Source organism: Lissotriton helveticus, chromosome 5_1 (genome assembly GCF_964261635.1).
Source record: "Lissotriton helveticus chromosome 5_1, aLisHel1.1, whole genome shotgun sequence".
In the NCBI taxonomy this organism is placed as follows: Eukaryota; Metazoa; Chordata; class Amphibia; order Caudata; family Salamandridae; genus Lissotriton; species Lissotriton helveticus.
Window position 1 is genome coordinate 1,178,824,896 of NC_136065.1, and position 12,428 is coordinate 1,178,837,323.

At 51.2% G+C, this 12,428-nt stretch overlaps 1 protein-coding gene across 1 annotated transcript in view; it reads left to right on the forward strand.

Moving 5' to 3' along the window:
• Positions 1 to 226: 226 nt before the first annotated feature.
• The window catches only part of TRUB1 (TruB pseudouridine synthase family member 1), a 282,642-nt gene continuing 270,440 nt past the window's right edge, over positions 227 to 12,428 (forward strand). Inside the window, exon 1 of the mRNA XM_078641182.1 lies at positions 227 to 401. Coding sequence (XP_078497308.1) covers positions 257 to 401 — 145 coding nt within the window. The 5' untranslated portion in view covers positions 227 to 256. The remainder of the gene's footprint in view (positions 402 to 12,428) is intronic.

Sequence of the window (12,428 nt, forward strand, 5' to 3'; positions counted from 1 at the left end):
TTGCAGTTTCCATTTTATTTTTTCATGCTGACTTATCTTAGCTCGAATCATAATAACGACTAACCATTAAAAGGAAAGTTTCTACTCCAGTAACTGATGTGCTCATATTTTGCGAGTGCGCTGAGATACAGTGTAGTGTAGCTGTGAAGGGCAGAGACAGAGAAGAGGGACTATAATTCTGTGTACACTGACAAAGAAAACGGACTATTCTCTCTAAATCGGAAGAAAGTGAATAGACAGGCAGCTCTCTGTTTCTATGGCTGCCGCTTCCAGCATGGGTGATGTTCATTGCAGTAAAGCAGCGCGGTTGCTGTCTTTGAGTGGTCTCTTCCCCATTTTTAAACCCAAAGGACCGACATCAGCTTCCTATCTCAACCAGCTGAAGGAGAAGCTGTTGAAAGGTAAAAGGGACGAGGTTGCAAGTTTTCAAACACAGTTAGGGGACTGGGGTACTCAGGAGAAGATGGACAGACATGCTCGGAAGTCAGTGTTGGAAGCATCTTTAGAGGTAGCTGAGCGGCTAGGAGTCGTTGCTAAGCACACATGGATAGGGGTACACGAAGCAGGATGAACGGCAAGGCTTATACATAGTATATGTGGGCGGGCAACTAGGAAGTGGAAGATGAAAGGTCACGTGTGGGCATAGAAGCAACCACAAGGCTGGGCTTTAAGTGGGATGGGTCCCTCCAAGTCTGAGAACCGGTTGTAATTAGAACCGGTCCCCTATTGAGTCCTATGTATATGACCTTAACCTTAACGGTAAATAACACGGAATGATTCCTAAACAATTAATGTAAAACGCGTTAAAGTAATCCATGTCACCGATTTAGTTCCTGTTTACATTTCACCTGCTTTGCTTACTCTCCCATGCCTCAAGTGGGTCTGCTTTTTCCAGGATGTTGTGAGTTTTTAGGTCGAGCTGACGTTAGCATTCATGCGAAGCATGAATGCTGTCAGCTCGACAACTAATGTGATCCGTTTTTAGGAGAGTGGACACCAAAGTGTTACGAGCGTTTTCAGTGCCGGATTTCACCTCGGGAGCGCGCAGCATTGTCTGCAGTGGCAGTGTCAGTTTCGCTTTTTTATTACTTTCGTTTTTCCCGAGGCTGGCTGAGGCTGGCTTGGAATGAACAGGCTTGCCCCCGCGCATGCGCAGAGTAACTCACAGCCCTTGTTTATATTTGTTTTAGTTCCGTGATGCTCCGATCTTTGCCCCTTCCGAGTGGAGCTTCCGAGTGGAGCTTCCGAGTGGAGCTTCAGAGTGGAGCTTCAGAGTGGAGCTTCCGAGTGGAGCTTCCGAGTGGAGCTTCCGAGTGGAGCTTCCGAGTGGAGCTTCAGAGTGGAGCTTCAGAGTGGAGCTTCAGAGTGGAGCTTCAGAGTGGAGCTTCAGAGTGGAGCTTCAGAGTGGAGCTTCAGAGTGCAGAGTGGAGCTTCAGAGTGGAGCTTCAGAGTGGAGCTTCAGAGTGGAGCTTCAGAGTGGAGCTTCAGAGTGGAGCTTCAGAGTGGAGCTTCAGAGTGGAGCTTCAGAGTGGAGCTTCAGAGTGGAGCTTCAGAGTGGAGCTTCAGAGTGGAGCTTCAGAGTGGAGCTTCAGAGTGGAGCTTCAGAGTGGAGCTTCAGAGTGGAGCTTCAGAGTGGAGCTTCAGAGTGGAGCTTCAGAGTGGAGCTTCAGAGTGGAGCTTCAGAGTGGAGCTTCAGAGTGGAGCTTCAGAGTGGAGCTTCAGAGTGCAGAGTGGAGCTTCAGAGTGGAGCTTCAGAGTGGAGCTTCAGAGTGGAGCTTCAGAGTGGAGCTTCAGAGTGGAGCTTCAGAGTGGAGCTTCAGAGTGGAGCTTCAGAGTGGAGCTTCAGAGTGGAGCTTCAGAGCGGAGCTTCAGAGTGCAGAGTGGAGCTTCAGAGTGGAGCTTCAGAGTGCAGAGTGGAGCTTCAGAGTGGAGCTTCAGAGTGCAGAGTGGAGCTTCAGAGTGGAGCTTCAGAGTGCAGAGTGGAGCTTCAGAGTGGAGCTTCAGAGTGGAGAGTGGAGCTTCAGAGTGGAGCTTCAGAGTGGAGCTTCAGAGTGGAGCTTCAGAGTGGAGCTTCAGAGTGGAGCTTCAGAGTGGAGCTTCAGAGTGGAGCTTCAGAGTGGAGCTTCAGAGTGGAGCTTCAGAGTGGAGCTTCAGAGTGCAGATTCAGAGTGGAGTGGAGCTTCAGAGTGGAGCTTCAGAGTGCAGAGTGGAGCTTCAGAGTGGAGCTTCAGAGTGCAGAGTGGAGCTTCAGAGTGCAGAGTGGAGCTTCAGAGTGGAGCTTCAGAGTGGAGCTTCAGAGTGGAGCTTCAGAGTGGAGCTTCAGAGTGGAGTGGAGCTTCAGAGTGGAGCTTCAGAGTGGAGCTTCAGAGTGGAGCTTCAGAGTGGAGCTTCAGAGTGGAGCTTCAGAGTGGAGCTTCAGAGTGGAGCTTCAGAGTGGAGCTTCAGAGTGGAGCTTCAGAGTGGAGCTTCAGAGTGGAGTGGAGCTTCAGAGTGGAGCTTCAGAGTGGAGTGGAGCTTCAGAGTGGAGCTTCAGAGTGGAGCTTCAGAGTGGAGCTTCAGAGTGGAGCTTCAGAGTGGAGCTTCAGAGTGGAGCTTCAGAGTGGAGCTTCAGAGTGCAGAGTGGAGCTTCAGAGTGGAGCTTCAGAGTGCAGAGTGGAGCTTCAGAGTGGAGCTTCAGAGTGCAGAGTGGAGCTTCAGAGTGGAGCTTCAGAGTGCAGAGTGGAGCTTCAGAGTGGAGCTTCAGAGTGCAGAGTGGAGCTTCAGAGTGGAGCTTCAGAGTGGAGCTTCAGAGTGGAGCTTCAGAGTGGAGCTTCAGAGTGGAGCTTCAGAGTGGAGCTTCAGAGTGGAGCTTCAGAGTGCAGAGTGGAGCTTCAGAGTGGAGCTTCAGAGTGCAGAGTGGAGCTTCAGAGTGGAGCTTCAGAGTGGAGCTTCAGAGTGGAGCTTCAGAGTGGAGCTTCAGAGTGGAGCTTCAGAGTGGAGCTTCAGAGTGGAGCTTCAGAGTGGAGCTTCAGAGTGGAGCTTCAGAGTGGAGCTTCAGAGTGGAGCTTCAGAGTGGAGCTTCAGAGTGCAGCTTCAGAGTGGAGCTTCAGAGTGCAGAGTGGAGCTTCAGAGTGGAGCTTCAGAGTGCAGAGTGGAGCTTCAGAGTGCAGAGTGGAGCTTCAGAGTGGAGCTTCAGAGTGCAGAGTGGAGCTTCAGAGTGGAGCTTCAGAGTGCAGAGTGGAGCTTCAGAGTGGAGCTTCAGAGTAGAGTGGAGCTTCAGAGTGGAGCTTCAGAGTGGAGAGTGGAGATTCAGAGTGGAGATTCAGAGTGGAGAGTGGAGCTTCAGAGTGGAGCTTCAGAGTGGAGCTTCAGAGTGGAGCTTCAGAGTGGAGCTTCAGAGTGGAGCTTCAGAGTGGAGCTTCAGAGTGGAGCTTCAGAGTGGAGCTTCAGAGTGGAGCTTCAGAGTGGAGCTTCAGAGTGGAGCTTCAGAGTGGAGATTCAGAGTGCAGATTCAGAGTGCAGATTCGGAGTGGAGCTTCGGAGTGGAGCTGAGCTTCAGAGTGGAGCTTCAGAGTGCAGAGTGGAGCACTCTACAGCACCCCGCACTCTACAGCGCCCCGCGCTCTACAGCGCCCCGCGCTCTACAGCGCCCCGCAGCGCCCTGCACTCTACAGCGCCCCGGGCTCGACAGCGCCCCGCGCTCTACAGCGCCCCGCGCTCTACAGCGCCCCGCACTCTACAGCGCCCCGCACTCTACAGCGCCCCGCACTCTACAGCGCCCCGCACTCTACAGCGCCCCGCATTCTACAGCGCCCCGCATTCTACAGCGCCCCGCACTCGACAGCGCTCTACAGCGCCCCGCACTCTACAGCGCCCCGCACTCTACAGCGCCCCGCACTCTACAGCGCTCCGCACTCTACAGCGCTCCGCAGCGCACTGCACTCTACAGCGCCCGCACCGCAGCCTACAGCGCACCACAGCGCCCCATACTCTACAGCGCCCCGCACTCTACAGGGCAACGCGCTCTACAGCGCAACACACTCTACAGCGCAACGCACTCTACAGCACTCTACAGCGCCCCGCACTCTACATCGCCCTGCACTCTACAGCGCCCCGCAGCGCCCCGCATTCTACAGCGCCCCGCACTCTACAGCGCCCCGCACTCTACAGCGCCCCGCACTCTACAGCGCCCCGCACTCTACAGCGCCCCGCACTCTACAGCGCCCCGCAGCGCCCTGCACTCTACAGCGCCCCGGGCTCGACAGCGCCCCGCACTCTACAGCGCCCCGCAGCGCCCCGCACTCTACAGCGCCCCGCACTCTACAGCGCCCCGCACTCTACAGCGCCTCGCACTCGACAGCGCCCCGCATTCTACAGCGCCCCGCACTCGACAGCGCTCTACAGCGCCCCGCACTCTACAGCGCCCCGCACTCTACAGCGCCCCGCACTCTACAGCACCCCGCACTCTACAGCACCCCGCACTCTACAGCGCTCCGCACTCTACAGCGCTCCGCACTCTACACCGTGCTCTACAGCGCACTGCACTCTACAGCGCCCGCAGCGCACTCTACAGCGCACCGCAGCGCCCCATACTCTACAGCGCCCCGCACTCTACAGCGCAACGCGCTCTACAGCGCAACGCGCTCTACAGCGCAATGCACTCTACAGCACTCTACAGCGCCCCGCACTCTGCAGCGCCCCACGCTCTGCAGCGCCCTGCACTCTACAGCGCCCCACAGCGCCCGCACTCTACAGCGCCCCGCACTCTACAGCGCCCCGCACTCTACAGCGCACCGCACTCTACAGCGCACCGCACTCTACAGCGCACTCTACAGCGCACCGCACTCTACAGCGCACTCTACAGCGCCCCGCACTCTACAGCGCCCCACACTCTACAGCGCCCCGCACTCTACAGCGCCCCGCACTCTACAGCGCCCCGCACTCTACAGCGCCCCGCACTCTACAGCGCCCCGCACTCTACAGCGCCCCGCACTCTACAGCGCCCCGCACTCTACAGCGCCCCGCACTCTACAGCGCCCCGCACTCTACAGCGCCCCGCACTCTACAGCGCCCCGCACTCTACAGCGCCACGCACTCTACAGCGCCACGCACTCTACAGCGCCACGCACTCTACAGCGCCACGCACTCCACAGCGCCACGCACTGCGCCCCGCACTCTACAGCGCCCCGCACTCTACAGCGCCCACACTCTACAGCGCCCCGCATTCTACAGCGCCACGCACTCCACAGCGCCACGCAGCGCCCTGCACTCTACAGCGCCCCGCAGCGCCCTGCACTCTACAGCGCCCCGCAGCGCCCTGCACTCTACAGCGCCCCGCACTCTACAGCGCCCCGCACTCTACAGCGCCCCGCACTCTACAGCGCCCCGCAGCTCACCGCACTCTACAGCGCACCGCAGCGCCCCATACTCTACAGCGCCCCGCACTCTACAGCGCCCTGCGCTCTACAGCGCACGCACTCTACAGCGCACCACGCTCTCAGCGCCCCGCAGCGCCATGCACTCTACAGCGCCCCGCAGCGCCCCGCACTCTACAGCGCCACGCACTCTACAGCGCCACGCACTCTACAGCGCCCCACACTCTACAGCGCCCCGCACTCTACAGCGCCCCGCACTCTACAGCGCCCCGCACTCTACAGCGCCCCGCACTCTACAGCGCACTCTACAGCGCCCTGCACTCTACAGCGCCCCGCACTCTACAGCGCCCCGCAGTGCCCCGCACTCTACAGCGCCCCGCACTCTACAGCGCACCGCAGCGTCCCGCACTCTACAGTGCAACGCAGCGCCCCGCACTTTACAGCGCCCCACACTCTACAGCGCCCCGCGCGCAGAAACTTTTACAAATAATAGAAATCCCACCATCGACAGTAGTCAATTTATCCACGAAAGTATTGACAAGGGATGAGGAATCTGTCCTCAATCTAGGTTTAAAATGTGTTCCCAGTCAGCAAACATACAAGGCAGCTCCAATAATATCCTATTGGCGAGCTAGTCCTGACAATAGTGAAGAACGAAATTAGCAGTATTTCACTATCATGACATGTAATACATACCTACACATGTCCCACCTTTAACATACACTGCACCCTGCCCCTGGGAGTGTCTTGGGCCTACCTTAGGGGTGTCCAACATGTAGTAAAAGGGAGGCTTAGGGCCTGGCAAGAGACTGCACTTGCCAGGTCGACTTGGCAGTTTAAAACTGTACTCAAAGGCACTGCAATGGTAGGCTGGAGACACGTTTACAGGGGTGCTTATATGGTTGGCACAATCACTGCTGCAGGCGCACTAGATGCATTTGATTTACAGGCCTTGGGCACACACAGTGCACTTTACTAGGGACTTACCAGTAAATCAAATATGCAAATTATGGAGAACCCAGCAGAATTAAAAATGACAGAAGTAGCATTTGCACTTGAGCACTGATTAGCAGTGGTAAAGTGTACGGAGTACATAAAACAGCAAAAAAGAAGTCCAGCATAACATCAAAAATACAGGTGGTAGAGCAAAAAGACAGAGGAAAACACGTCAAGGATGCCAGGTCTTGCAACTGCTTAGAGATCTTTGAGTGATGACAGGTCACATTGCCTCTCTCTCATCGTCTCATGACCCCAAAAGACAGAGGTCAGTCGCAGGTGTCTAGGGATAATTGGTGCACCTGAGCCCACTACAAGAGAGCGCTTCGATCCACGAGAATCCACTGCAATAATCAATCTAAATTACACCGCGCTGTGTTTGTTTACACTTCCTCTCTCGGGTGGGTTCTTTTCAGATGTGATCCCATTTGTAGCTCAGCAGACAGCAGCTTACCCTGACAGAGCAAGAGAAGGATGATCCGCACTCTGCTGCTTTTGGTCCAGCTCTCTCATTTATGTGTATTTTGTTGCCTGCGAGTGTTGTTTTTGTTATCACAGGAGAGGGGCTTGGCCTGATTCTACTCCCCACTACGAGCAAGGAGCCACGTGAATATCACCTGTGTATGTCCATTACGAAGTGATGCTAGAACACGTTTTATTTTAAAAATGGATTAGGCCCCAGAAGGTGTTCAAACAATTTCGAGGCATGGTGCTCATCTTCTCAGCATGAGAAGGATGAAATGCTGAGCCGAACTTGCTTTGATTCCAAACTAGTGGCCATTAGGTTGCAGTTGCATCATTGTAACAGGTGCATCAACCAACTGAGCTAGCTTGAAAAATTCCGGAGTGCAAACATACTAGATTAATAATGTAAGGTTCCTTTTGTAACACCTGCTTAGGACAGCTGCTAATCACCAAACATCTGATGCAGAGACACGCATTTTTTCCTTGACTGAAGCAACTATAACGATGATGCATATGTCATAAGTACATAGAAAGCTCACGAAAGTAAGCATGTGATGCTGAACATTTAAAAACATGATGGAATAACAATCTAGTATTTTAGCTATTCATCTTTACAAGACCAATGCATTGAACACCGTTACGTTGGCTGATAAAAGCGCATTTTATTTACAGTAGTCTAAAAGAGCAAAACTGCAGGAAAATGACCACTATACAAAATAAAAATAGCACTACTCTGCGCGCCGCCACTCCCGTGCACCATTTTAATTATGAAGACCCGGCCCGGCTCCAGTGCGTACCACTACCAACTATTTAATTAATTTTAAAAAGGCTCAGGCCAGGCCGGTAGGGCGTGCGCACCACGGCACCATAATTAATGTTTATAGGCCGGGGCCCGTTACCATCCGTCCCTGGCGTGCGTTGCGCACTGTAACTATTATAATATAGGCTTGCCTGCTTGCTTGCTTCAGCAGCAGCCGAGGGCAAATGGAGCAGGCGAGGAAGCAACAGGGGTTGGGGGGCTGGTTGAGTGCAAGGGCGAACCCAATATGGAGGGAAGCGGCACACAGGCAAGAACAGAGAGCAACAATGAGTGCGGCCCCGGGAGCAAAGAAGTACAGAAGCGAGAAAGCATGTTCTATAGGAGGGACAAACACGAGTGACAAGTTGGGACATAAATAAGAAGCAGGCAAATGCGCGACAGGAAAGCAACTAATTAGTGCACGCAGCAGGCCTGGAGGCAGGCAGCCAGCAGCAGCCCTGCCCCGCCGGTCGGTGACGGAGACGGAGTGACAGACTCTGAGTGACTTACTTTGGTCTTCGGACTCGGATTCGGAAATCGGACAGGGCAGCTCAGCGTGGGCGGGCCTGGCCGCCTGGCTGCTTTGTCTTGGACTTGGAAGGCAGTTAAGTTCGTAGTTTTCGTTGTTCTTCTCTTGTCTTCTTCTTTGGCTATGCGCGCCGCCTGCCGCGCCCCATATGCCACGCACAGGGGCTTACTGCTTATTGGCCCACATGATGTTGTGCGTGCCCTGGGGCTGCCTGGCATTGCTCACCACCACTCAGCAGCAGCCAGCCCTGCTGCCCACGCCCCCCACGCACGCGGCACGCGCATACGCGGCGGCGGAAGTGCGGAACGGAAAGTGAAAGAAAAGGATAAAGGCCTGTCCCGCGTCCCGCCGCCATTTCATAGAATCAGGCGGGCTTAGACTAAGATAACAAAAAGTGCCTTACACACTGTGTAAGGCACGGTTTGTTATCATTGTCACTTTTGCCTCATGTAATGTAACGTTTGCCTTTGTATTTTGTTCACTAGTAATGTTCTCATGTATCAGTTCTGTTTCTATTGTGAATTCGCTCTGACACCTTCGGGTGAAGTCCGCACATCCCTTCTTACTCGGCTTGCTTAGCTGGCAGAATGGTGTTGCAGCGTTGGCTAGGAGTTTATTATAGTTGAGCTTTTTTCTTTCAGTCAAACAATAAAGTAACATTCATACAACCTAAATTCAGGATGCTGCCTCCCTGCCAATGTTTTAGTCATCTCTCTTTTTAAAGTCGGGAACATTCTGTTAAAACAGCTGTTTAGGATGTAAGGTATTACTTCTCACGAAACAGACTGATTTTTGATAATGTCCTGAATGCAGCAAGGACCGTCTGAATCAATGTAAAGAATTGCAGTGTTCCTAATGTTCTATATGCGATTTGCCTTCAACTAGTAATTACCATTGGATCATTGTGTGCTGTCTCACTCTTAATGCCTGTTTAAAAAGAGTGCTCTATATGCTGGACCCAAGTATGTTGCTATTTAAACAACACCAGCGATCAATGCACGCTTCCACCACACGCACACAGAACCAGACGTCGGTGCACGCTTTCACCAGGCGCACACACACACCACCAACCGTCAGTGCACACTTTCACCAGGCACACCCCATCAGCCGTCAATGCACGCTTTCACCGGGCACACACGCCACTAGCTGGCAGTGCACACTTCCACCAGGCACACACACCATTAGCCATCAGTGCACATTTTCTACAAGCACACACACACCACCAGCCATCAGTGCACGCATCAATGGTTAGCACATCCACAATTAACTATTGTAGCAATCGCAGTATGGCGCACTTTACCTCTAAACATGTCAGTGCACGCTTTTCCACCATGCACACACACCATCAGCCATCAGTGCACACTTTCAACAGGCACACACACACCACTAGCCATCAGTACATGGTTTCATCAGGCATACCCACCACCGGCCGTCAGTACACACTTTCAACAGGCACAGACACCATAAGTCATCAGTGCACGCTTTCACCAGGCACAAACACCACCAGCCGTCAGTGCACGCTTTCACCGGGCACAAACACCAACAGCCGCCAGTGCACCCTTTCACCAGGCACAAACACCAACAGCCGTCAGTGCACGCTTTCACCGGGCACAAACACCACCAGCCACCAGTGCACCCTTTCACCAGGCACAAACACCACCAGCCGTCAGTGCACACTTTCACCAGGCACAGACGCCATAAGTTGTTCGTGCACGCTTTCACCGGGCACAAACACCACCATCCGTCAGTGCACGCTTTCACCGGGCACAAACACCACCAGCCAATACAGAGTTTGGAAAAGAATTCATGCAACACATTGTCATATACAATGCCAATAACTCAAACTTGAATGCTGCGAGACCTATTGCATTGCAAATGCTTGTTTTTGTTGTTTTTTTTCCGGACAGGATAGATATTATTCTTGTGTAATGAATACTTTTAACCCGAGTTTCCTCCATGTGTTTATACCAGCCACTAGGCAGTGTAAGTTTTTCGTGATGGGGAGGACAGGAGTGTGAGATGCTCAGAAGATCGCCCTTTCTACAGACCTTCTGAATATTCAGTCTCGTATTTTGAGGGAGTCGAACATTTTCAAGTCTAATTATTCACAAAAATGTCACTATTGTTAATCATCTGATATTGAGTAAAATTCGATACGATACGTTAATTATTTAATCGATCCTATAAATATGATCATAAAAGCACAGATGGAAATGACAAAAACCAATATTAAAATCACAATTCATCTAACAAACTCCATATCTAGTGTTTCATATCACGTCTTTAAGATTACTTTTTTAACAAATCTTGAAAACGGGGATAATCTAAACGACAACTAAGGTATATTGTACAAGATTAGACACATGATACAGATATATCAATTTCATTTTTATCTCTGATATGTCATAATAAATCAAATCAATAAATAGATAAAAGGTTAAAAACCACTACATTCTTCAGCCTCACTGCTTCCTCTTTTTTTGTACAGGCCCAAAAAAACGTTACCAATAAGCAGAGTAGAAGGTCAGAAAATAGGTAAAAGGTTAAAAACCACTACATTATTCAGCCCCATTGCTTCCTCATTTTTTGGCAAACTTTTTTTTTTTGTCAAACTGCTTCCTCATTTTCATACAGGACCATAAAAACGTCGCTAGTCAGAAGCAGACTAAAGGATAAGGTAAAGATTTTAAAAAATAGAGTACGACCCGATATTGTTTAAAAGTGTACAGTTTTACAATCGGGACAATGTAGTCAGCCCTTTCTTTCTTATAGAGCCCACAGAAAAAACTAGATGCAGGTCAGATCGTAGGGAAAGGTTGTCACAAGGACATGAGCTTATATCTGAGTCCCTAAAAACTCTTTTCGGATGAGCTATCATCGAAGATTTCAAATTCATACGGAATCTCAATAATATACATTTATGTTGTGCTGTACTGACATTTACTAAATAAAAATAGCCACCCTCTATTACGGACAGATTTAAGTGATAAGCAAGAACCGCCTGTTTGTCTTGATTCTTTTCCCGCCATCTGTATTCTTCCCTCCACATAAACATGTTAATTAGCTTTTGTTTCAGAACCTTACTACATGCTGTTGGATCTTTAAAAAAAAAATCAGGTAATCCAGCATCAGTCAGCTTTGATTCAACATATTTGAGCCATCCGATCCTCCTGTAGTTTTCCAGTTTGAGGCAATTACTTATTACCTTTTGCGTTCGGGTCACTGTGTCCCTCTTCCAAATGGAAAGCCACAGTAAGATCGGGGCTACCCTAATTACGTCTTCGATATAAGGCAAGCCCAATTCAGTGTGTAAGTTGTAGTTGGAACAGGAAGGCGGTAGGGACACTAGGGACTTAAACAAACTATTTTCTATGGTTTGCAGTTAGTCTATCGGGGCCAAGCCCCAGACACCTGCCCTGTATGTTGCCTTGGACTTTGTCTTGGCCTGATAAATGTTCTTTATGGGGATCAATGGTCTGGCACCCAGCTTCTTGGAAAATGGTTTTATGGCTGCAAGACTTCTCTCCATTCTTAGGGAAAGGTGTCTACCACTTCAGTTCTTCCAGAACCCGCATGGAGGTAGGAGGATTTGTCTCGTTTGCCAGCCCCTGCTATAATGGCAAAGGATTTGGTTAGGTTGGCTTATAGGCCTATTGAATCCATGTAAGCCATGTACGTGGGTATGAAGCATTGAAGGGCTAGCCCCTTTCTTGCAATCAACACCGCATCGTCTGTGTAAGCCAGTATGGATAACAACTGTGTGTCAAACACAGGGACGTCCCGGAATGCCACCAAGAGAGCGTCCTCAACACCATTTGTATAGATGGAGAAGAGAAACGGGGCGATCTTGAATGAGCGGGTGCATTCCCCATTTTGGCATAGCAGACAGATGCTGTGGCGTTTGAAAATAGCTGTTGAATAAAATTGATTATGGCTTGCTCAATCTCCATCTCCTTCATTATTAACCAGAGCTTGGAGTGGACCACACAGTCGAATGCTGCTGAGCAGTCCATTAATGCCATGTAGATTTTCCCTTCCTTTGCTCAGGTGTATTTGTCTATTATTAATGCTAAGTTCTAACACTGGTCTACTGTGCCTTTTCCCCACTGGAACCCATACTGCGCCTCAATTAAGATGTTTTTCTCCTGAGCCCACCCCTCCAGCCTAAACCGGAGGAGTCGACCCATGAGCATTGCTTTGGTGTCCAACAGGGAAATTGGGCTGTAGTTCTTTGGGTTTGCCCTCTCCCCTTTTTAGGTCACGTCCTTTTCCATTGCGAAGCAAT